The sequence below is a fragment of the Sphaerodactylus townsendi genome, linkage group LG08 (assembly GCF_021028975.2).
Source record: "Sphaerodactylus townsendi isolate TG3544 linkage group LG08, MPM_Stown_v2.3, whole genome shotgun sequence".
Lineage (NCBI taxonomy): Eukaryota > Metazoa > Chordata > Lepidosauria > Squamata > Sphaerodactylidae > Sphaerodactylus > Sphaerodactylus townsendi.
In genome coordinates this window covers 6,649,281-6,673,906 of record NC_059432.1, presented here as the reverse complement: position 1 = coordinate 6,673,906, position 24,626 = coordinate 6,649,281, and the positions used below count along the sequence as shown (strand labels likewise).

At 46.6% G+C, this 24,626-nt stretch overlaps 1 protein-coding gene across 1 annotated transcript in view; it reads left to right on the top strand.

Annotated features, from left to right (window-relative positions):
• WDFY4 (WDFY family member 4) overlaps positions 1–24,626 on the top strand; it is a 243,619-nt gene that overhangs the window by 42,938 nt on the left and 176,055 nt on the right. Inside the window, exons 10-21 of the mRNA XM_048505876.1 lie at positions 656–749; positions 4,816–5,030; positions 7,059–7,162; positions 8,704–8,899; positions 10,751–10,831; positions 12,040–12,045; positions 12,253–12,467; positions 14,411–14,595; positions 16,235–16,466; positions 19,254–19,405; positions 21,530–21,641; positions 23,203–23,393. Of these exons, the coding sequence (XP_048361833.1) occupies positions 656–749; positions 4,816–5,030; positions 7,059–7,162; positions 8,704–8,899; positions 10,751–10,831; positions 12,040–12,045; positions 12,253–12,467; positions 14,411–14,595; positions 16,235–16,466; positions 19,254–19,405; positions 21,530–21,641; positions 23,203–23,393 (1,783 nt within the window). The remainder of the gene's footprint in view (positions 1–655; positions 750–4,815; positions 5,031–7,058; positions 7,163–8,703; positions 8,900–10,750; positions 10,832–12,039; positions 12,046–12,252; positions 12,468–14,410; positions 14,596–16,234; positions 16,467–19,253; positions 19,406–21,529; positions 21,642–23,202; positions 23,394–24,626) is intronic.

Genomic DNA, 24,626 nt, shown 5'->3' with positions numbered 1-24,626 from the left:
TTTAGTTTGGAGAGGAGGCGGCTACAAAATTATGCATGGGGTAGAAATTGTTCTCTCTTTCTCACAATACTAGAACCATTGAAAATGCTGGGGGGAAGAATTAGGACTAATAAAAGGAAACACTTCTTCACGCAACGTGTGATTGGTGTTTGGAATATGCTGCCACAGGAGGTGGCGATGGCCACTCACCTGGATAGCTTTAAAAGGGGCTTGGACAGATTTATTGAGGAGAAGTCGATTTATGGCTACCAATCTTGATCCTCCTTGATCTGAGATCGCAAATGCCTTAGCAGACCAGGTGATTGGGAGCAACAGCCGCAGAAGGCCATTGCTTTCACATCCTACATATGAGCTCCCAAAGGCACCTGGTGGGCCACTGCGAGTGGCAGAGAGCTGGACTAGATGGACTCTGGTCTGATCCAGCTGGCTTGTTCTTATGTTCTTATGTTCTTATGATGGGAACTGGAAGAGCTAACTGGAGTCTCCTGTGCTTCCTCACTTTATACAAATCACAGACGTTATCTCTGCTCTGCTTATGGGATTCCAGAGTTCTCTGGAAGCTGGTGCTGGAAAAGATGTAAATGTTTCACTGGTCCAGCAGGGTTCTCTTTATCTTCATGACTATCAGGGGTCTCCTCTTGTCTGTTTCCTGTAGGTTGGTGTGCAGGGAGGAGCTAATTATACACCCGGGAGCTCTTTGCATTATGGTGCGGCTGCTTCCCAAGCTCTACAATGATGCTTGTCCACAGGTAAGTAAGCTCTTTTCTGGACAGACACTGGAAAGCTTTTCCATAGTTTGCCCAAGGCTGCAAAAAACGCAAACAATATACAACAAGCATACAACTGGAATGGCAGGCACAGAACAAGAAAACAAAGAATGTTGTATATAAGACAGCAAGGCATACGCTGTTTTTTTTAAAAAAATTATTGTATAGTATAATTATGTAACAGAAACATGCTATGCTTTTCATCAGAATATACATTTTCCCCTTTTTCTCCCTCTCCCTCTCCCTCTCCTCTCCCCTCCCTTCTTCTTTTTCATTTTTATTCATGCAAGCAGCAGAAAGTTCATTCTTTGTATTCTTTGTTCCCATATTTCTTCGTTAAATCTGGCTTCTCTCATCCTGCTGTATTGAGCTTATCAGAAATTTATCCAAAATTATGCAATATATCAAAAAACCTATAAAAAACAACCTCGCAGGGTTGTTGTGACTGCAGTCTTTTAATATACAGTGTATGACAAGTTTAATATAAATGATGTGATTGTTCTTTAAATGTTGCAGCATGTTGTTACTGAGGTTTGGGGATGGGAGGGTGTAATGCCATAAATTCCAGTCTACAAATCAACCGTTTTCTCCTGGGGAAATTATCTGTGTAGTCCGGAGTTCAGTTGTCATTCCAGGAGATCTCCCACCTAGAGGCTGGCAACATTTAAAAACAAAAAAGCATACACTACATTTCCTATCAGACAACCCTTTCCCCTTAGACCTACCCATAGCCCTAAAAATGAAAGTAAGAAAACCAAGGGAAAAAACAGAAAAGAAGAAGAAGGTGAGGATTAACCTTGTTTAAACAGTTTTAAAAAACCACACACCAAGCTTCATAAAGCCATAAAGATTCCACTTGGACACACTTATCGTTCCCGGTTGCTTCCCTTCTATTGAAAGCTATTTTTTATCTGTACTGCTGGATCCAGTAGCTCTTCTGTCTGGTTTTTATTTGTGGCAGAGTTGCAGGGTTCCAGTGCTGTAGCATCAGCAGCAGCTGCCCTTGAAGCCCAGTTTCTGCCCCGATGAGCATTCCTGTGTGGAAGGCACTTGGTCTAACAGAAGATGAATAGCAGAGAACTGAAGAGATGAGTCTCAGACGAAACTGATCTGACTTTTCCGCCCTCACTCCTGAGATGAGTTTAAGGGAGGACAAATTGGTTGGATGTTTTTAAATAACAGTTGTGGACCTGACAAGTCCCTTCAGGTGCAGCCCATCCCCAGCTGGGGTTGTCAGGCTGGCCTGGTGACCGGTGGGGGAAATGAGGGGTAGCCATCAATATCACAGTGACATCGCTTCTGGAAAACCCATAGAGTTCTTGCTGATTTCTTCTGGTACCCCTATAAGTGATAGTTTTCTCTAGGAATTGCTGAAAACTCTGTGGTTTCGCCATACTTTCCATTGATTCCTAGAGAGGTGTAAAGTCACTTCCTGCCTCTGCCCCAACAATGACGTTCAAAGGCAATCTCCTGGTCTTTCAGGGGTGCCTGTTGTCAGCACTCTTCGCTGTTACTCTTTTATTCTGTACATTTTGCTGAGAGTTCCTGTATGTGTAACTCATGACCTCTCTGGCAAAATATAAACTGACCAGAACATGATACTTTCCCAGTTGTTGCTCAAGTTCATAACATTAAACAGCCTACATTTAAATGTCTGTGGATTTTACTAGTCCCTTTGTAAAACCATCTAAAACCATTGTTTTGTGGCAGTGAATTCCAAAGGTTCCAAAGGTTAATGGTGTCATTTATCCTGAACTTCCAACTAACCAATTTCATTTGCACAATTCTGAAAAAAGAAGAGTGATTTCTATTAGTCTACTTGCATAGCAGTGTGAGCCCCAGGTTAGAAATCTGGGGGTGGGGCATTGCGGGGTACGGTCAGATGACAGCATAACAATATTCCATGGCAACCCAGAAGTGAAATCACACTTCTCTAGTAATCATCAGAAATTATGGCAAATCATAGAGTTTCCGGTGATTCCTAGAGTGACATGATGCCATATTCATTTTCTCAAGCGCTTGTTAATTTGAATTTTGGAGAAAAGTTACTGCAGAAATTGCATTCTCTCTCTAAGATGGAGTCATTGAAACCACAGCTGGGGCTGAAAAGCAGCTCATACTATGAAACTATGAAAAGCAATCGAGAGAAGAAAGTTAGAACTACTTAAAAACATCTGGCAGGTTACTGAGTGACACTTTGGCCCCCAGACTCCTCCCTGATGCAAAGCTATGAACCTCCAAGATCCCTGACAAATTGAGGAAGTGATCCGTACAAAAATCAATTGGTGCAGCTGGGAAAACAGAGTCTAGTTTCCTGTCATCATTAATATTTTCTCTAAAACCCCATTTTACTGGAAAGAGCATCCCTGAAAACAGCCCATTTTATTCAAAACAGGGCAATCTTGTTATTGGCAGGGTTGCTGTCATAATGAGAGCAATCAATTCCTTGTACTCCATTATGGTTAATATTGAATTTATTTGGGAAGAAAATGCTGATTTACTTAGCAAAGGTCCACATAGATGTTGCTGGAGTTTTTCTTCCCTTGACCTTGCTGTTCTCTGAAGCAAAGTAATTGTTGGAAAGTGGAATGGCAACTTCTGAAATCTGAAAAACACTGGAAGGTACTTTCTCCCATATTGGAAGATTAGGGGGGTCCAGATCCTTTCAGAACCACTTTCAAGGACCACAGAAAGGAAGAAGAGATGTGGAAGAGCAGGCCTGTGTTTTGAGCAAGAATTAACTGAGGCAGGCTTGTGTTGCTTGTGACTTTACAAGCCCAGAAGGGTCTCGATCTTGTGCTCAACAGAGCCCCCGCACCAAAGCTGTTTCCTCAAGGCTGGCAAATGTATTTTGGGCTTCCTGTATCAACTCCTGCCTGATGGGCTAACCCCAGGGCTTCTTACTGGAGGGAACTTATTAGAGATAGAACTACACAGCAGTGTTATTGATTTAAGGTTACTGTGAAGTTTAGTCGTGGGCAGAAGAATTTGTGTCACACATGTTAGAAGTTACTATGTTGTGAAACTTGCTCCATGCATGTTCTGCACCAAGATGATATGTAAGCTTTCCTGTTTTCCTGTCTCAAAATAATCTCCATGGTCAAGTTCCCTTAAAAATATGTGGTCCCTGCCAACCAAGGGGGATTCTACTTGTGGGGCATGCTGTTCTTTGCTCTTTGATGTAGGACGTTCTCCCAAATCATGATGGAAGTAGGAACAGAAATGTATAGATGGGCCCTGAGAATCTTTAAGCCTGAAGGTAGTTCTGGAAGATAAAAATAAATCAACCTTGGGATTGTTTAGAAAGGAACATGTTCTAGAAAGGAATATCACTAGTCCTGTGAATGAACCCCAGATTAAGTGTGCAACTCTGAAAACAGTTCTGTGGCACACAGGATAACATGGGTGATCTGTTAATGAAATTTGGAGTTACTGAAAACAAACAAAAAACTTCAAGTCAACTTTTATGATCAGATTTCTGTGCTGATGTCTGAATATTAACATTATAACAATCTGATAAACTTTGGAATCTAGGCGGGATTTGTTTATTTAAAGTATTTATATCCCACCTGATCTTCTTGGACCTTTTGGAGCCTGCAGGTGCCTTTGGAATTTTGACAGAGGGTTGCTGGGCACTACAGTAGAATGGCTGCCACTGGTGGGAAATGAAAGTGTAGAAAATATGATTGCACAGCAAGTGAAGATGTTTTCAAAACTTCAAGGAAAATAATTGTTTTTAAATGGGATTAATTTAAAACGTCTTGAGGTTGGAAATAAAATGTTTTTGGAATGTAACAGGAAAAAACAATGTGGAACTCCATGAAGAAACGTTTCTTGCTTCAAAACGTTTTAAAAGATTGTGCAGAAAGGACAACTTGGTGGGTGGCAGACACCGTGTTGGCAGACACCATGAGATGGTCATGGCCTCACTTTGAAGACTCAAGGTGGCCAATAGAGCAACCGAAGGCCATTTTAACTGTACTCTGTCTCAAATTTAACAGTGAGCTGTTCTTAGTCCTCACACGAGCATTGCTCCTCCTTATTTCAGTTATCACAGGAACTCCAGTATGCAGTGGCCTGTCACATCCAGTCTTTGCTGAGGGTGGAGAAGAACCGCCAAGTGGCCTGTGGTGCGGGCCTGCTAGACACCATGGTTTCCTGTTGCCAAGAGGAGCTCCGTGATGCCCACAGTTCCCTGCACCTCCCTCTCCTCAGACTTTTTGAGAAGCTGGCTTCCCAGTCCATTGAGCCGAATGTCTTAAGGTACCCGTGTCTTTTAGGGAACAGAGTTTTAGATCCTTTACGGCTGGAATGATCTGCGTCCTCAGATGTGGTTAAAGGCCCATGGAAGGCAGAGCATCCTTTTCTCCCCGAGCAATATGATGTCGATTCGGAGGCTTCTGGGGAGTCTTTCCATTTGCTTGGGAGCAAGCCTATGTCCTTCCTACCTCTCCCCATCCTCATGATTGTCTCTGTGGCTGGGCAGTGTGGCTTCCCTGTCTGAATCGCTTAGGAAACAGCCTCATCTCAGCCAAAAGCAGTTCATGAGATGTTTCTTCTGACTTGGCTGGGAAGGGGCATCTGTTGAATCATGAAATGCCTCCGGGGGAGGGGAACGGTCTGACCTAGGCAGGGAATAAGGACTGAGAAGGGGCTTGTGGGGGATGAGGGATCAGGTACCAATTGTTGGACAAAATGCACAGCAAACCCCTTGGGAGACTGAACTTTTAGGGTGGTCTTGTGGCTTGGCCTGTATGTTCAGCATGAGGCAATCTAAACCCCTTTTATGCAAGTTCTTTGCAACTCTTGCGTCCTTCATTTTTCTCACATTCCCCAGCTACTTCTCAGTCCAGTCAGGATCACTGTCTCCAATGGGTAAATGCCCAAGCCCCATGTCAGTCATGCCAGGAGCAAAATTAGGCAACTCACTGGTAAATAAAGGAGTCTCTAAATACTGGGAGAGGGGGTTAAATTAGCCCAAAGAGGAAAAGAAGACTGCCTGATCTTTTCAACTGGAGATGCCCGGGATTGAACCTGGGACCTTCTGCATGCCAAGCAAGTACTCCATAGCACAGCCACACCCCCTCCCAAGCCTCCCTAAAATTCTGGTGAGGACTGAATATGTGACAGGTGTCAGGACCATGCCTGTCAGTATCTTGATGTCTGCTGTGTGTGATTTGCAATTGTTTTCCTGTTTCCCTCTTCCTTTCCTAGCAATCTCCTGGCGTCAGCCCATCTTCAAAGAGGTGTGAAAGGTTCCCAGGTTCTTTGTAGCTTTGTAGCAGTAGAAACTGTAATGGACATTTGGTGTGGGGCGAAACGGGAGTGGGGGGGGGGGGTTTGAAAGATATAAGTCCTGGATCTGAGCTCTCTAGCTCAGATCCTGCTATACATTGGTACTCTTCACATGGAATAAACTGTTTTGGACTTTCCTATGGTCTCTGTTATTTCCATGTTCGAGAGTCTGGCAACAGGAGGCCCTTAATTTTGAGAGCAGCTGAGCTAAAGGGAGTAGCGGGGAGGGATGGGTCCTTAATCATCTGGAGGCCCCGAGAGCTTGGAGAGCCCTCGAAGGGGAGGGTTCCAGATGGTTTTCCTTCCTGTGGCTCCTCAGGGGCTCCCAGCTGATTCCTGCTTCATCCTTTTAGCAGCGAGTGTCAGACAGAGGGAGAAAGCCACTGATAGCAGGTCACTGCTCTTGCCCACTTGCCTGTCCACTGGAGTGGCAGGAAGCAGCACCCTCCTACCCCCTGTTTCTCTCTATGAGGCTATTCTCTACCCTCTCCATCACTGCCCTCTTGGCCATTTGGGTTGGCAGTTGAGCAACTGTTGATAGTATGGAGGAGCAGATGAGCTCCTGGGTTGGGGGAGCCCACAAGAGGGCTGGAGGTGGCACTGCAGTTTGCCAGTTCAACCTGGATTGCCAACCCCCAAGTTTGGCCTGGAGATCTCCCAGAATGGTGATTGTAATTCTGGGACATCTCCAAGCCTGACTTGGAGGTTGGCAACTGGAGCTGGCTGTGGCGTTGTCTCTGCAGTGGGGGAGGGTGCAGCGCAAAGAATCGTCTGATGCAGCGGGAGACTATGCACTGCCTGTTTGCTACCCAGATCTGTGAAAAGCTCTGAAGATGTACAGGAGCTACGTGAAGGCCAGTGAGCCTGTCGGTTTGGCAGAAGCCTTGGAGTGCGTTCCAGCCCTTAATGTCCAGGTGCCCTTATGTCCTTAGCCCAGGGTGCCTCTGTGCACGCCTGGCTGTCTGACGGCCATCTCCTTTCCTTGCCCTCTTCCAGACAGTTTCTCTGCCTCAGGACCCCGCAGTTGCCTCTGGAGTCTTGGCCTGGTGCAAGCCCAGCCCCGCCTCTTCTGGGACACGAGATTGGCTCGTTTCAAGAAGGTGAGATCAGCTGAATGCGGCAGAAGGAGGGTGGCTGGCTCCAGATTGGGGGGAGGGGCCTGGGCAAGAGAAAGTTTGGGAAGAGGAGAGAGCTCAGAGAGCAGGTGAGTCCACCCACCACCACAGCAGACATTTCCTCCAGGGGCTGATCTCTGTCGTCTGGAGATCTGCCAAGAGTTCTCCAGCCCCCACCTGGTGAGCCTTGGGAGGGGGAGGTAGTGGCTCCTGGCCCTCCCTAGATGCTGATAACATTGCATTAGGTTGAGTATGCAACATTATCACATTGCCTGGTTCTCTCTCCCCTTTATGGCCAGAAGCTCATTTCATCTAGAAGATCAGCGCAGAGATTCTGCTCCTCAGCACCCAAGTGTCGGGTGCTCTGCCTCTCGCTCTGAACTTTAACTCACTCCTGTGTCACAGGCTCTGCACCTGTGGTGCAGACAACCAAAGACCACCTGCTGAGCTGAAGAAGGCTGCCATTTCAGGAAACACATTTCAGATGCACATAGTTATTTTCATGCAAAGCTTTCCAACTTGCCAGTTCACACCTATGAAGTTGTGAGTTATGTTTGCTTTCAGATCGGCTGTGAACAGTCACTTCTAATGATATTTCTTGCAACCATCATCTAAGACTGTGGTTGCCTACGTCCAGGTGTGGCCTAGAGACTTTTCAGAATCACAGCTGGCCTCCAGATGCCAGAACAGTTCCCCTGCAGAAAATAGCTGCTTGGAGAATGGACTTCATGGTATTACTCCCTGCTGAGATCTTTTCCAAATCCCTTTTTCCTCAGACTCCACCTTTAAATTCTCCAGCAATTTTCCATCTGGAAGCTGGTCACCCTTGGACTTAGAACATTGTTCATATCTCTTTATGAGTTTCCCAAAAGAAAACTGAGGAGGGCAGAATAGCCTGTGCTATTAATATGAGCCAGAATATCTAGGTCCGTGGTGGCGAACCTTTGGCACTCCAGATGTTATGGACTACAATTCCCATCAGCCCCTTCCAGCATGGCCAATTCCCATCAGGGGCTGGTGGGAATTGTAGTCCATAACATCTGGAGTGCCAAAGGTTCGCCACCACTGCAGTCTAGGTGGAAACTCCAGTTTCAAAGGAACTGATACCTCTTGACTAATGGATGCAGGATGGAGCAGGGACTGGTAAGGATTGGCTCTTGCTTTGCTCATAGGTTTCCAGGAACTAGCTAACCGGTCCGGGTCTGAATGAAAATGCTTGCCTGGAAAGTTTGGGGGTCCGTTCCCGAATGGAGAACATCAGAGAGACCCAGTTCAGATTACCTGGCTTTTATAATTGAACAGCAACTGTGTTTGGGTGTGACATTCCACTACCTTTGACCTTAAGGCACTGCACATGCAGAGTGCAATCCCCTTGCCAATGTGCCCATATTATCTGTGGTTGAAATGGTGCTTTTTGGCTCCTCTGCTCACTGCTCTGCCCCTCACTGCTGTGGCGGCCTGAACATTCATTCTTGGAGGTGGTGCTGTTGCTCCAGAGCAGCATTGATGTGCATTTTTTGTTCTAGGTTCACTGAGCGATCCCCCAAACTGTCCCCGTTCTCCTCCGGTTTCGATCACGTCACGGACGTCCGAGAACTCAGCAGCGGCTTGCGAGGCAGCTACGAGTCTGATTGCGATGACGGCTCCGCGCAACTTCCAGCCCCAGAACACCTGCCTGGCCCCTTCCTTTGTGGAGTTTGACATGTCCCTGGAAGGATACGGGTACTTCTGATGCCTGTCCTGCATCCCAACCCTCCTGGCCTCTGGCCTCATAGATCACCTGCTCTGATCACAGAGGTGGCAAAGACCAGCTCTGTGCTGTTCTGCGGCTGCCATTTATTTTCCTCTAAGGCATAAAGTGATGATGAACATTTATTGACAGCCATTGACCAGGTTGATATCAAAGAAATTTGCATTCTTAGATATTAATTTAAAAACTACAAAACTACAATTTATATTTAAAATTAGGATAAAAACCTTACCAATCAGATATACTAAATTAAATTCATACTCAGTTATCTAAACATAATCCTAATTAAACATTCAGACCAATTTAATACCCATAATTATTGGTTTAAGCTTCTAGAATAAAATTAAGTAGTTAAGAACAATGCCAATCGCAAACAACAAATACAGTAAATTATCAGTTATCTATTATATTCTCTTCCAGAGAGCATAATCTTCATCATATTTTTCCTATCCCTTCCTGGGAAACAAGCCAGTACAGGGCTTATGAGGTTCCTCCTGATATGGTCGTATGTCTTGCAGTTGAAAAAGATATGTTCAAAGTGTCTCTAATGAACCATCATTGTATGTACATTAAGGCATAAAGTGCCTGTTTGCAGGTCGGAAGCTAGCCTGTGTCTCCAATCCTGGGCATTTCAATGGGTCTAAGCTTCCCTTTGCACCATGGAATGGGAGGTCTGTTTGTATTGTTCTTGCCCACTGAATGCTTATTTAGTGGAAGGGAGAACCTGGGTGTTAGGAGCCTGCTGAGTCAGGAAAATACTATGCTTATAGGCCATTTATTGTAAGTGAGAGCCCACTTCATTAGATGTATGAAACGCAAGGGACACAGATACAGACAGGAGGAAGAGGGAGATAGGAGGGAAGGAGGCCAAAGGGACCAGAATTCCAAGGCACACTGTTTCTGAACAAAAGTGTGCGTGGCTAGTGTGATGGTGTGCCAATTCTATCCCCCTGAGAGATGTATTCACTTTCTTCTGGCCAGTCCGATGAGCTGGGATGGGTCCAGAAAAGAGCAGCCAACATGGTAAAAGGTCAGGAATCCATGCCCTACGAGGAGAGACTTAGGGAGCTGGGGATGTTTAGTTTGCTAAAGGTTAAGAGGTGATATGATAGCCATGTTTAGATATTTAAGAACATAAGAACATAAGAAAGAGCCTGCTGGATCAGACCAGAGTCCATCTCTGGTGGTGTCGCAGTGGCCCACCAGGTGCCTTTGGGAGCTCACATGCAGGATGTGAAAGCAATGGCCTTCTGCTGCTGCTGCTGCTGCCGAGCACCTGGTCTGCTAAGGCATTTGCAATCTCAGATCAAAGAGGATCAAGATTGGTAGCCATAGATCGACTTCTCCTCCATAAATCTGTCCAAGCCCTTTTTAAAGCTATCCAGGTTAGTGGCCATCACCACCTCCTGTGGCAACATATTCCAAACACCAATCATACGTTGCGTGAAGAAGCGTTTCCTTTTGTTTGAAGGGATGCCATGTCGAAGAGGGAGCGAGCTTGTTTTCTGCTGCTCCAGAGACTAGGACCAGGAGTAATGGGTTCAAGATGAAGGAAAAGAGATCCCACCTAAACATCAGGAGAACTGTTTGACAGTGGAATGCGCCACCTTGGAGTGTGGTGGAGTCTCCTTCTTTGGAGATTTTTAAACAGGGGCTGAATGGCCATCTGTCAGGAATGCTTTGATTGTGTTCCTGTATTGCAAGGGGTTGGACTTGATGGCCCTTGTGGTCTCTTCCAACTTATGATTCTATGATTCTATCTCCGTATTTATTTCCCCGAGAAAAAGATGCCTTATGTCCCCATTTCTTTCTCTCCATTGCAGTTGTTTATTTCTCCCCACTTTGGCTACTGTTCTGGGTCCCAATACTGAACACTCCATCTCAGGAGGAATTGGAAAAGGTGGGTACTTCTACCTTAAAATGTTTGGGGCATGTTAAGCGCCACAAGTTGCTTTCAACTCCTGCGGTCTCCAAAACATCATGTCATTTAATATCCTGCTCAAGTCTTGCAAACTGAGGTCTGTGGTTTTCTTTTCAGAGTCAGTCCATCTTGTATGGGGTCTTCCTATTTGCCTGCTGCCTTCAACTTTCTCTAGTATTATTGTCTTTTCAGTGGGTCTGGTCTTGTAATATGACCAAAGTATGACAGCCTCAGTTTAACTTGTAGGGAGCATTCAGGCTAGTTTTGATCTAGAACCCCTTGATTTGTCTTTTTGGAGGTCTACAGTAGTCGTAATACCCTCTTCCAAATGAACCAACTTTCTTCCTGCCAACTTTCCTCATGTTCCATTTTTCACACCCATAGGAATACTATGGAACGTATTAACTTGGTCTTGATTGCCAGTGACACATCCTTAAAAATCTTTTCTATCTCCTTCATGGCTGCCCTTCCCAGTCAAAATCTCCTGGTTTCTTGGTTGCACACAGTCTTCCTTTGGGTTGGTGATACAGCCTACGAGTAGAAAACTATTTAAATTGCCTCACCCTTAAATCTGTTTAATTCCCCAGCAGTCGTTCTTTTTGTCTTCTTGGTGTTCAGATGTAGTCCTGCTTTGGCACTTTTCTTTAATCTTTAGCAGCAGTCATCTCACTATTTTCTGCCACAGATTATTAATGTTTCTCCTACTGATTTTCTCCCAACTTTCATCTAAATCAAATCCAGGGGGTGCGTTCCTTGACATTATTCTTAACCCAAGTTGGGTACTTGTAAGTAATTTTTCTCGTTTGGAATACTGTAAGAATTCTTGATTATATTTATGTCTGTGAAATGGATGTCATTACTCATTAGTTTATATGAATGGATATTCGGGCCAGTGTGAAGGAATTCACAAAATCATTCTGGAATGGAGAATAACCGGGGATTGGGCGGTTTATAAATTCAAATAATAAATAAATAAATATATATATATATAAATAATAGCTGACTATTGTTTTAATAGTGTTGTTAGCTGTTTTCAAGTGTTGATCTGTGACTTTGATGTAGCTTGGCCCCTTTAAAACAAATATAGGACATTTATAACATTGTAAGATTTATGTTACCAACTTATAGAAATAACACCTCTTGAAACAATTAGTTTGTAGAAAGAATTTTATTTATACAGTTTTACATTAGTACTCGGTTACCTTGATCATTATGGATGCAGACATTTTTGTGGCGTAGCTACTCCAGTTGCACCCATTCCTACCTTTTAATAATGGTTGATTCACCCTCGGGAGATGGGCAGCCCTACTGCTGGAATGCCCTCCCGCAACAGGAGTTCACCCCCAGCCGGGCTGCTTCAAGCGGAGCCTGACTCCTCTCTTGCTTCCCTGCTCTAGGGCCCAGGATGTTCCCGCCGCTGGATGGCCTGACCTTCTCCTCCTGGTTCCTCATCAGCAAGAGGGGTTCTGCTCAGGGCGCCCCCCACCCTCTTCGCTTTCTCACGCTGGTGCGGCACATGGCGCGAACGGAAGAAGAGTTTGTCTGCTTTGCAGTCAGCTTTTCTCCTGAGGACAATTGCCTGACCGTCTCCACAGAGGAAGTGCCCCTGCAGCCCCTTGGTAAGGTTTCTGGGGTGGCTTCATGGAGGGGGTGGGGGAGGAGGCAAAACAAAAGAATATTCATGGGGGGGGGGGATAATGGGAGGCCTGCTGGTCCTTGGGGTCGCTTTAAAAGCCTGATTGAGCATGTGTTTCTCCACAAGTCTGAACCATGTCCAAATCTTGAGCCTCTTTCTGCTGCTTCTGAGGGTCTCACCAGACTGCCAGCTTTTGCACAATAAAATGAGCAGCTGTGACCCCTCTAGGCCAGGCGCCGGGGCTTCTTTGTTTCTGAGAAGTGTTTCTCTTGCAAAAATATGTTATCCAGCATGGAAATGGCAGCATTTAACACTGGAAAAGTGTGGCTTTTCTCTCGAGGTAATGATTTGGAGTGCTGTGTAGAATGCGATTGCAAATGTGGGGCCAGAACTCAAGTCCGGCCTGCTCAGCTGTTTTAAGGAAGATAGGTTAGAAATCCCAAGAAAGCAAAAGACATCTGACATCAGAAACAAACAGACAGTTTTTACTTAGCAGAATTTAGAAAGTTACAGAATGTGAACTCTCCCGAGGGAGAGACACGCCCTGGGTGCTCTCAAATGAGAGACACGCCCACCATAGGAAGGACCTTAGTCTTTATAGATACAAAGATACATACGTCATACAGTTCATCCCCATAACCATGTACATAATCCATACCTGTTTCACGTGCTATGAGCATGAACCTTAAAATCCCATTGGATAGTTCTGTCTCCTTGTCACATCAAGACAGCCTCTATTCTACGTGTCTGATTCCTTCTGTTATTCAAACGCTGCATGCTGTTAGCTCATGGCCCTCTCTGCCCATATGCAAAGGGCAGCAGTAAAACTAACTTCTGCCTTCAAGAATAACTTGTTTTTCTAAGTTTGCTCCCAAAGAGAGAGATATCCCCTTAGGGTATGTAGGCTTGACCTACCTACATTCTTTAGGACCATAAAATTTCCCTGTCTCCCAACATGATTCTAACAATTATTCCTTCGATTCCAATACAATAGAATTATAGTGAAATACTAATACATGTGGATCACTCATTATCATTTCTGTGTTCATTTAACAATATATAGAAAAACACTTTTTCATTTTTAACTAATCACATTCTATAGCTAGTTCTAACCCAAAAGCAAAGTTATAAAATGCATATGTGTTCTGTCACGTTGGCCTTTAGTGACAAGATCTTAAAGATGTTAATCTTTGCTTGCCTGCATAATCACTGACAAGCTTCTTTGACCTGCTGCTAACATGCAGGCCTTACTAGTCACCATACAGAAACTCCATTTTGATTCTTCATATCTTTGGTTCATATGAATTTCCATATTTCTTAATCAAATACAATTTATAGACATTCTGCCCCGTTCCCACACAAAAATGTCAAAGTAAGGTTGTCAGGCCCAGGGAACCAAGTGGGGGTTATGGAGGGGTTATCAGTGGCAGTGTGGTATCACTTACAGCGAAAAGTGATTTAGTCCTCTCTAGGAATCTTGGGAAACTCTATGATAAAACTGTAGAGTTTTCAGCAATTCCTAGAGAGGGCTGATGGCCCTTCAGCAGAGGGACATCAGCAGAGTATAATGCCATAGACTCCAAAGCAGCCATTTTCTCATTGTTTTACTTATGGTTTTATCTATGGTTTTATCATAGAGTTTCCCCTGATTCCTACAGAGAAGTGATGTCATTTCCAGGGCAGTTTTGTTGATGCAGCCCAAGGGCCCGGCCCTACTGCTTATGGGATGCTAGTCCAGGGGAGGTGGTAATCATTGCAGTGCTGAAAACCAGGGGTGCTGAGTGTTTCCCTGGAGTCTTCACGCATGCCAGCGAGAACACTAGCGGTTTCCTTGAAGCCTCTTCTCAGCCCTGCTTTCCCCTCCCAGAAGAATGCCCCACCTCTTGTGCCTGTGTTGTGTGATGTGGTTTCTTTCCACTCCTGCAGACTTCATGGAACACATCTGCGGAAGTTCCAGCCAGTCCTCGGTCCTCTCTCAAGTGCAGTTCAGTTGTGCTGGGCTGCTGGTTGATGGGCAATGGCATCACCTTGCAGTAGCTGCGGCAGTGGAAGCGAGGAAGATGTGCATCATTTCAGCCTATCTAGACGGGCAGCTACTTGGCTCTGCTAAGGTAACAGCTTGGCCCGTAGGCGGTGCAGTTGGTGCTCCACGGACAGCAGTCTGCACCACATCTTTGTGGTTAGGCTCAAGATCTTTCCATCACACCTTTTGAAACCTCAGCAAATAAGGTTGCCAATCTCTTGGTGGGGCCTGGAGATGTCGAGGCCACAGGAATCAGTGGATTGTCTAAGGCTTTGACGGCCAGAATCAACTGGCTTTAGTAGGTTTCCGTGCTGTGTGGCCGTGGCCTGGCAGTTTTCGCTCCTCGCGCCGGCCAGAGATGTGGCAAAATGTTAGCAGCAAAAACTATTAGACCACCACCACATAGCCCAGAAAACTCACAAAAACCACAGGGCTCAGTTCCCCTGGAGGGAATCTATTTTTAAAAAATGGTTTCCGTCAAATGGCTTACTGATTTCTGTCTACAAATGAATGGATTAAAACCTGTCCCATCAGAGCAGGGTGAATTCATGTCGAAGTGCCATGCCGCTGGACTGTTCAATAAGATACTCTGTACTCAGATGATTTATTTATTATGAAGCAGTGTCAGGAATAAGCATTTAGACTTCTTTTGCCAGAACTAAAGCATAAGCAGCAAAGTGCCCTCCATAGTACCCCACATCATGTCCCCACGTCACACAACGCCACCCCTGCCTACCACTTCCCAAGGGCGGATGACACGCCACCAGTCCCACAGTGTAGAGGCAACGCAGCTTCCCCTTGGGGTCAGAACATCCTACGTTCTACTGACAGAGCCACAACAGCAGGTGTCTAATGAGCTGATAAGGCATTGCCTGAGGAGAAAAAGTACAGAGAGTAAGAAAATACAACCACAGTAATGAAGGGGGGGGGGGGGAGAGAAGAGGAGAGAGAAAGTGTCAAGCCTTGGATCTGGACCAATATCAGATTCAATTATTGTGATCAGAAATCTTTATTGGCAGTCAGCAGCCCGATCTAGAAGCAGCCAATTCTAACAACTGGCTCTTCTAGTGCCCTTTTAATACCCCAAAGGTGCCCCCCTCCCTTCCACTCCAAGGAACATCAAAGTAAAGCATTACAAAGCAAGAAGGTGACAATTGTTAGTTCTCCAGCTGACAGGCAGAGAGGGTTCTCAGCCCAACTGGCACTTGGGCGCAATCTACATACTACAGGTTACAAAGCACAAAGGCGGCAGGAGCCTCAAGTCCAGGAAGCACATGATCATTGCAATGACCACAGCCCTGTTTGATGCCAGGGGCGCTTTGCTGCCAGGGGCGCTACCTGACGGAAAGAATCCCACATCTCAGGTGGGAGACATGGCAGGACCAAACCAGACCTGGACTGATCATGACACAAAGAGACAAAAATCCTGAGACCAGGGGAAGCTCTAGAATTAGTATGAAGTTCTTGTGGCCACTAACAATTTCCTGTGTGTGAGCAAACACCAGATTATTACTTGTGCAGGCAATAGATATATTGGTTCAGTACAAGATCAAACCATCAAAGCACACTTTTTCCAACACAACAAAAATCAGGAGCTTTGAATAGGCACAGAAACGTAGCATTGCAATCAAACACAACTCAGTCCAAAGTCAAATAGATAAACAAAATACTTCAGACACACCCAAAGGTGCCAATGCCAGCTAATAGTTTCCTTTTCTCTGTTGCAGATGCAGTATATCCAGCTGTTTCCAGGTAGCTTCGCTTCTATGGATCCTTCTACCTTTATTGATGTCTATGGCTATGTGGCTACCCCACAGGTTTGGAAACAGAAGTCTTCCTTGACGTGGCGCCAGGGCCCGATGCACTTGTTTGAAGAAGCCGTTTCAGTAGAGATTGTGCAGCATATATTCAGACTGGGTCCAAGATACTGTAGCAACTTCCAGGCTGTGGAGCTTCAAGGTAAAAGGCCTGTCTGTGGCCCTTCAAATTACCATCTTGTGAAAGTCTGCTGCTGGGGGAGAGGGTGAGATGATATCCCTTGGGCCAAGTGCTTACATGACATCCTCCATCTTATTAGTTCTGGGAGTGAAACATCCATCATAGCTGGGAGTTTCTTCCTTTCCTATAGAAAACTGCAGGAAAAGCCTCAACATGGGCAGCTTAGCTCTAACACATAGAGATGCCAGGTACCCCTGACAACTGTCAAGGGATGGGGAAACTTGCTAGCTGCAAAGGGAAGCTGATGGTAGGCCAACATTGGCGTGTTGATGTCACTTCCAGATGTGACATTATCATGTCACTCTGGTATTCGGGCAAAAATTCTATGTTAAAGGCCATTTTTACCGTAGAGTTTTGCCCAAATTCTCCACTGTGCCGCTTGAGCTGTGGAGGCTAATCTGGGGAATTCAGATTAGCCTGTGCACTCCCACACACATCAGCTGGGTGACCTTGGGCTAGTCACAGCTTCTCGGAGCTCTCTCAGCCCCACCCACCTCACAGGGTGTTTGTTGTGAGGGGGAAGGGAAAGGAGTTTGTAATCTCCTTTGAGTCTCCTTTGAGAGAAAGGGGGATATAAATCCAAACTCTTCTTCTTCTCTTCAAATACTAGAGTGTCCCTGTGATTGTCAGCCGTATGATGATGTCACTTCCAGAAGTGATGTTGGCATGTTGATGCCGTCCCCAGTCCAGCCTCCCTTGCAACCTCTACAGGCTGGCTAAATGGCACCGGGTGGGGGGGGGGGAGCAGGAGCAGGGAATCCCCCTCCACCGGCAAGGGAATGGCAATTGGCCATGCTGGCAGGGGCTGATGGGAACTGTAGTCCATAACATCTGGAGTGCCAAAGGTTTGCCACCACGGTCCTAGAAGCTATTGTGGCTCCTTGGGTGGTGTTGGAGATTCAAAGACATTAGACCAAACAATTTCTGATTCTCCATGCAAGAGTTCTCTCTCAAGCTCCTGCTGACTTCCAATAAAGCTGGTTCGTTGTTCATAAGCCTGGTTCCAGATATTGGTGGTCCTTGGACAAACCATGCCCAGGGCCCTGCCTCACGTTTCTCCAGCTGCCCCTGGATCTTTCTCCAGCTGGCAAGCCCCCATGCCCAGTTTCCTGCACCACCTGCCCCTCCTTTCCCTGGCAGCACCGGCAAGTGTGTGTGTGCAGCCAGGAATGCTACTGCCACGGCAACCAGGAGTGGCCTCTACCTGCGTGTCCTTCCTCAGTGATGCTGGGAGCATGGGTATAGACAGGTGGCCGTGGGGTGGGTGGGTGTGTTGGGGGGGATCAGCAGCAGTGGATCCTTCCAGATGTCTGGGCTCTGGCAGTTGCCCCCTTCGGGATATGCAGGTGCCAGTCCTGGTTGTCGTCACACCCCTGGACTGTTCACTAAGAAGAAGAGTTTGAAGAGTTTGGATTCATATCCCTCCTTTCTCTCCTGCAGGAGACTCAAAGGGGCTGACAATCTCCTTGCCCTTCCCCCCTCACAACAAACACCCTGTGAGGTGGGTGGGGCTGAGAGAGCTCCGAGAAGCTGTGACTAGCCCAAGGTCACCCAGCTGGAATGTGTGGGAGTGTACAGGCTAATCTGAATTCCCCAGATAAGCCTCCACAGCTCAGGCAGCAGAGCTGGGAATCAAACCCGGTTCCTCCAGATTAGATACACCTCCTACGCCACTGCATGCAAGACTTGATTTCTTTATTATGAATCAGCATCAGGAATAAGCATGTAGACTTCTTTTGCTAGAACTAAAGCGTAAGCAGCAAAGCACCCTCCATTAAACCCCACGTCATGCCTCCACTTCATACAACACCACCTCTGCCTACCAGTTCCCGAGAGAGGATGGCACCCTCCGGATCCTCAATCCAGAGATGAAGCCGCCACCCTCGGGGTCAAAACAACCTGCATTCCACACCACTGACAGAACTACAACAGCAGGTGTCTAATGAGCTGACTAGGCCTGATAAGCAGAGCAGAAGAATGTAAGCACAGCAGGGAGGGGGAATGAGAAGAGAAAGGATCCCACATCCTGGGCCAAGGACGGGAGATATGGCAGGATCAAATAGGGGCTGATCACGACAGTTAGAATCATAGGGTTTAAAGAGACCCCAAAGGCCATCAAGTCCAACCCCCTGCCATGCAGGAACACACAATCAAAGCGCTCCTGTCAGATGGCCATTCAGTCTCTCTTTAAAAACCTCCAAAGAAAGAGACTCCTCCGCACTGCGAGGGAGTGCATTCCACTGTCGAGCAGCACTTACTGTCAGGCAGTTTTTCCTGATGTTGAGGTGGAATCTCTTTTCCTTCACTTTGAACCCATTACTCCTGGTCCTAGCCTCTGGAGCAGCAGAAAACAAGCTTGCTCCCTCTTCAACATGGCATCCCTTCAAATATTTAAACATGGCTATCATGTCACCCCTTAACCTTCGCTTCCCCAGACTAGACATCCCCAACTCCCTAAGTCTCTCCTCGTAGGGCATGGATTCCAGACCTTTGACCATGTTGGCTGCCCTCCTCTGGACCCGTTCCAGCTTGTCAATATCCTTCTTGAATTGCGGTGACCAGGACTGCACACAATATTCCAGTTGTTGAGTTCCTGTTGCCTGCAAGAGTTTTGATCATAGAAACACCACGGAAGGGTGTCATATTGATTTCATTAGCATCGGGGGGGGGGGGGGGAGGAGGAGGGATTCTTTAGTTCATCCTGTTGATACCTTCTTCCCAATCTCCTCCATCCATCCCTTTCCTTAGGAGAGAGTTCCTGTAGCAAAGTACTGACCGGAGCCTTAGTGGCCCCAGAAAAGATTTCCTTTGGAATCCATGTGATGAGCTCAAGCTATTCCACAATCAGAAGCATAAGGGACTGCTATGGAGAGGTGGACGGACGCCTGATCGCCAAAGAGGTAAGACTTTGGACTGTTTTGCTGGACAGAGAGGTTGCTGATGATTTTGCACACTATGGCTGATGTCATAGATGTGACCCTGGGACAGATTGTATTGTAAACTGGTTCTACAGTACCCAGAACCCTCCAAACACAACTTTTCATCCCAGAGTGCCACCAAAATAACATAGTTGAGCCGGTAAAATTGGGCCTATTGTAAATACCCCCATGCTTCTGAACTAGCCTTTCCTTAACTGAAGGCCTCCATATCATGGTAGATTAGATTTTGGAGTTGAATCTTGAATATTTAGCCTTGTTCTCAGTGATTCCAGGGGAGACCTCTGGGCAGGAAGCCAGAGAGCAAATGGTTTTCCATGTTACCTCCTCCTCCCCACCTTTTCTCCCAGCATCCAAGTCCTCATGATCCTCTTTTCCAACACGTTATTTCAGCCTCCCATTCTTCTCAAGAGATTGACAGACAGGAAGGTCCCAATCCAGATATCTAGATCTGTAGATCTAGATCTCTGGATTGGGACCTTCCTGTCTGTCAATCACTTGGGCAGAATGGGATCTAGATGGATCTAGATATATTTGAAGATGTGGCTGAAGGCAGCAATCCTTCATGGGGGAATAGTTAAAAGCAAGTATGTTCTAGACTGGGTCAAACCATGTTCCTCCTAGCGTATGGCTGTCTCCTGTGACAGACCTTCAAAGATGATCCTATGGAATTAGGGGCACACAATTGTTGTATTGCTATACACAAGCACCTGATCCAGGCCTCCAATCTTTGAGTCTGTGTGTAACAAGCATTCTTATATGTGCTCTCTGGGAACAGGAAGCAGAGATAGTTTTAAAGTAAAGGATCTCACTTTGGCTTTAACAGAAATTACCTGTGATGCACCAAGGCAAAGTTCACGTTGTGCTGTTCAAAAGTGTGTGTCTGCTCTGACACGGGGAGGGAGTGCGAATTGTTCGTCGATCTGGATGCTTTTGGGCTGAAGATGCTGAAGTTGAATCTGGGGTCTTCAGCAAACAAAGAATATGTTGTACTCCTGTGCTCTAACTCCTCGTCCAGGAGGATAACATTAAAAAACACACACAGTAAAGTAACCCTCCACACTCCGCTAGGGGACACCTGGAAGCTCTGAGGTTTCCCTACCCGTGAATCTCAGGACTGGACTTCCAGGAGCCCTAAGAGGGTCTCTGTGACAGAGCATCTGCTGTGGTCTGCAGAAGATCTCAGGTTCAATCCCCGCCACCTCCAGCTGAAAAGACCAGGCAGTGGGTGATGTGGAAGGCTGCAGTCTGAGACCCTGGGGAGACCCACTGCAGTCTGCGTAGCCAGTGCTGATCTTGATGGGCCCCGCTGGTCTGATCCAGTGCAAGGCAGCTGCATGTAGGAAGCACTGCTTTATCTATAAGGGTGTGGTTCTGTGGAACAGCATCTAATGAGCATGCAAAAGGTCCTGGGTTCAAATCCCACCACCTCTACTTAAAATATCTGCCAGGAGGTCTTGTGAAAGGTGTTAGCCTGTGACATATTGGCTGCACTGTAATGTCCAGAGACCCCAGGAACCACTGCAGCCTCACACTGCCCTTAGAGGGTGGCCAAGAGGTCTGCTTTTGTGCCCGGGAACCTGACGCCTTGACAGAGGACACTGACGTGACTGCATATGCATGGTGCATGCCAGGCAGTACCACTGGAGAGCATTTCTGCCACGGAAGATCCTAGGCGTGCCAGGGACAACAAGGGTCTGGGGAACCACGTGCAGACCTCTGCAAAGGCAGCGTGGCAAATGCTCAAGCTGCTTTCAAGTCACGTTGGTGTGTGTTTTATACTGAGCCGGACATTTGATCCAGCAGGGTCATTCCTCCCTCCTGAGGCTGGCAGCAGCTCTTGGGGGTCTCAGGGGGAGGAAGAGGCCTTTCTCAGCACTTATTGCTGCCATGTTCTTCAGCTGGAAATGCTGGGGATTGAACCCGGGACTCTTCTGCTGAGCCCTGGCCCCTCTCCACGAAAAATTACAGTCTTCATCATGTGCTATAACAGAGTTTTCATGACATTATTTCCCCCTCCCTTTCCTAGCAGTTGCCTCCTGCTTTCCCTGTATTCTCTCGTGTTCCAGTGTTTTCCATATCTTTTAGCTGGAGCTTGCCTCTCGTGACGGCACGACACCAGTTTACCTGGCTCGAAATATTGCTGGAAAACTTCCCGGCCCCTTAAGAACTATTGGATCTGTTGCTGTGGGACAGCAGGGTAAGTAAAAAATGGAGCACCGGATGCTGAAGCACATGGACCAGCGGACTCACAGCACTTGTGCAGAAGAATGTCAAAGGTTTATGTTCTGACAGGAACAGCTGAATCTCTCAGGTCATTTAAAGGCCAGCTGTGATAGAGCCATTTTTCTGTTAGTGGCTCCAAAATCACTGGGGACAATTTAAATCATGTTGATCTGTCTTATGGAGAATCATCACATGACTAGCTTTCAGCGAAGAGATTGTGTCCTGTAAACATTAGTCCTTCTGGAACCACCAATGGAAAAGAAGTGCTGTAGCATCTGTGGTACGCTAGAAAGGAATCCCAGAGGACACCAATTATGGCTACCAATCTTGATCCTCCTTGATCTGAGATTGCAAATGCCTTAACAGACCAGGTGATCGGGAGCAACAGCCGCAGAAGCCCATTGCGTTCACATCCTGCATGTGAGCTCCCAAAGGCACCTGGTGGGCCACTGCGAGTAGCAGAGAGCTGGACTAGATGGACTTTGGTCTGATCCAGCTGGCTTGTTCTTATGTTCTTATGTTCTTAAGAATGTCAAAGGTTTATGTTCTGACAGGAACTGCTGAATCTCTCAGGTCATTTAAAGGCCAGCTGTGATAGAGCCATTTTTCTGTTCGTGGCTCCAAAATCACTGGGGACAATTTAAATCATGTTGATCTGTCTTATGGAGAATCATCACATGACTAGCTTTCAGCGAAGAGATTGTGTCCTGTAAACATTAGTCCTTCTGGAACCACCAATGGAAAAGAAGTGCTGTAGCATCTGTGGTACGCTAGAAAGGAATCCCAGAGGACACATGGAAGAGACAACAAGCAAGCTGATTTTGTGATTTTGTCTCCACTTGGAACGTGTGGCAAAAGGTATGAATGTTTCGGCCACAAAACTCTGCATGGAAGTTCCCTGGCACTGAGTGGAATTTAGCTGCCTGTGAGACCTTCTCTTGCTGGGCGGCCAGCCAGTCTGCACAGCACCAATATGGCGTCTGTGTGACTATGTGGCTTGAAGGTAACCTTGGCTGCCGGGAAGCTCATTCCGCCAAAGAAAGATTGCAAAAAAGAAGTGCGCGAAAAAGGAGACAGACACAAAGTTTAGTGGGCTGTTTCATGAGAAAGAATTTTTCCAGTGTAGGCAGAGAGAGCAATGGCAGAACAAAGTAACAAAGTAATAATATATACAGTTGTGATATATACAGTTGTTTGGGTGTTTTTGGGTGATTGGCTGCCCGCTTCCTTTTTTATTGCATTGGTTTGACTGTGTATGTATTTTTCTCCCTTGGAGAACAAAGTAACAGCCAGAATCTGTCTTCAACTGTTTTAAAAGGTAGTCCTGATGTTGGCGAGGTGCATTCTGTATGTGGTACAGTGATCTGGTTGTCCGGCCTGCCTTTCTGATCCCTTTTTGTTCTGGTTTTGTCTCGAGATTGTTGTCTGTGTTCTTTTTGTTCTGAGCTGGGGTCAGGGAAATCCATCCCTGCCTCCTTTATTTCGACCAAGTCGGGAATAGTATAAACAGGGGCATTTTCTTGCCTCTTTTACAGGGACCCGAGTATTCCAGGCATGCCCTGCAGCTATCAGTCTGAACTACATTGGAGGGCCGACTCTTCTACTCAGCCTGCTCGGGATGGCTGAAGACGACCGCTCCATGTATGCCACCATCAAAGCCCTCCAGTCTGTACTCAGCAGCAGCACCACGAGCGAAAACCAGATGAGCCGGATTGGTGGGTACCAGGTGAGAGGATAATCCTTCCCCCCACCCCAACAAAGGTGGTCTGTCACATTTCCCAGCTATTAGTTCTCCTCTGCAACGCTTTTAAATTCAACTTGCTTGAACCTTGAATACATTTATCTGGAGTTTGTGCTGTACAGATGAGAGAGGGCTGCCAGGTTGCCTCTAGCCCCACACTTGCCTGTTCTTGCCACTGCTCAGCTGGGCACTAGGAGAAAAGTGTGGGAGGGAAAGGAGCCATCGGAATTGTCAGGGATGCCACGGAATGGCAACTGGAAGTGACAAGATCTTTCACTGCGGACATTTGGGTAAAACTCTATGATGAAACCATAGAGTTAGGCTGAATGATAGAGCATCCCTAACAATGCCAGAGAACCCTCCCCCACCCCAAACTGAGTGAGTCTCCTACTATTGGGGTATAGTGTGGTTTCCAGGCTGTTTGGCTGTGTTCTAGTAGCATTTCCCCTATACGGTCAGTGAATCCCTTACTGTATGGTAAGAGCACTTTCCCTCTAGGTGGCTCTTTATCTTTATTCCTACGGCTTGTTCTTGGTCTTGCAACTGGAATAAAGATAAACAGCCACCTAGAGCAGTGATGGCGAACCTATGGCACAGGTGCCAGAGGTGGCACTCAGAGCCCTCTCTGTGGGCACGCACAAACAGAGTCCCCCCCCCGCCCCCATCTAGGCTGGTCTGGGCTGCTGGGCTCGATTATTAGCATTAAACCTAAGACCTAATTTTGGGGAAGCAGTGTATGTGATCTTGTTAAGCACTGTTAAACCCCACTGATTTTCATGCGAAGAACTAAAGCGTGATACTTTACCTGGGAGTAAGCTCGGTTGTTGGCAATGGGCCTTGCTTCTGAGTAAACCCTTCTAGGGTCAGGATTCACCTGCTGGAAGAGTTGCACAGTTGCTTCAAAGCAAAGCCACTGACTACCACCAAGCTTACTCCCGAGTAATGCATGCCTTGTAGCCAACCTCAGTATTCAGGTTACATTGCTGTGTTGGCACTATGCGATAAATAAGTGGGTTTTGGGTTGCAATTTGGGCACTTGGTCTTGAAAAGGTTCGCCATCACTGACCTAGAGGGAAACTGATGAAGAAACATAACCTAGAAACAATCTACAGACCCACTAAGAAAATTCAACAAATGCTACGTTCGGCAAAGGATAAGAGGGATCCTCTAACTTCTGCAGGAGTCTACCGTACCATGTAACTGTGGACAAGACTACAT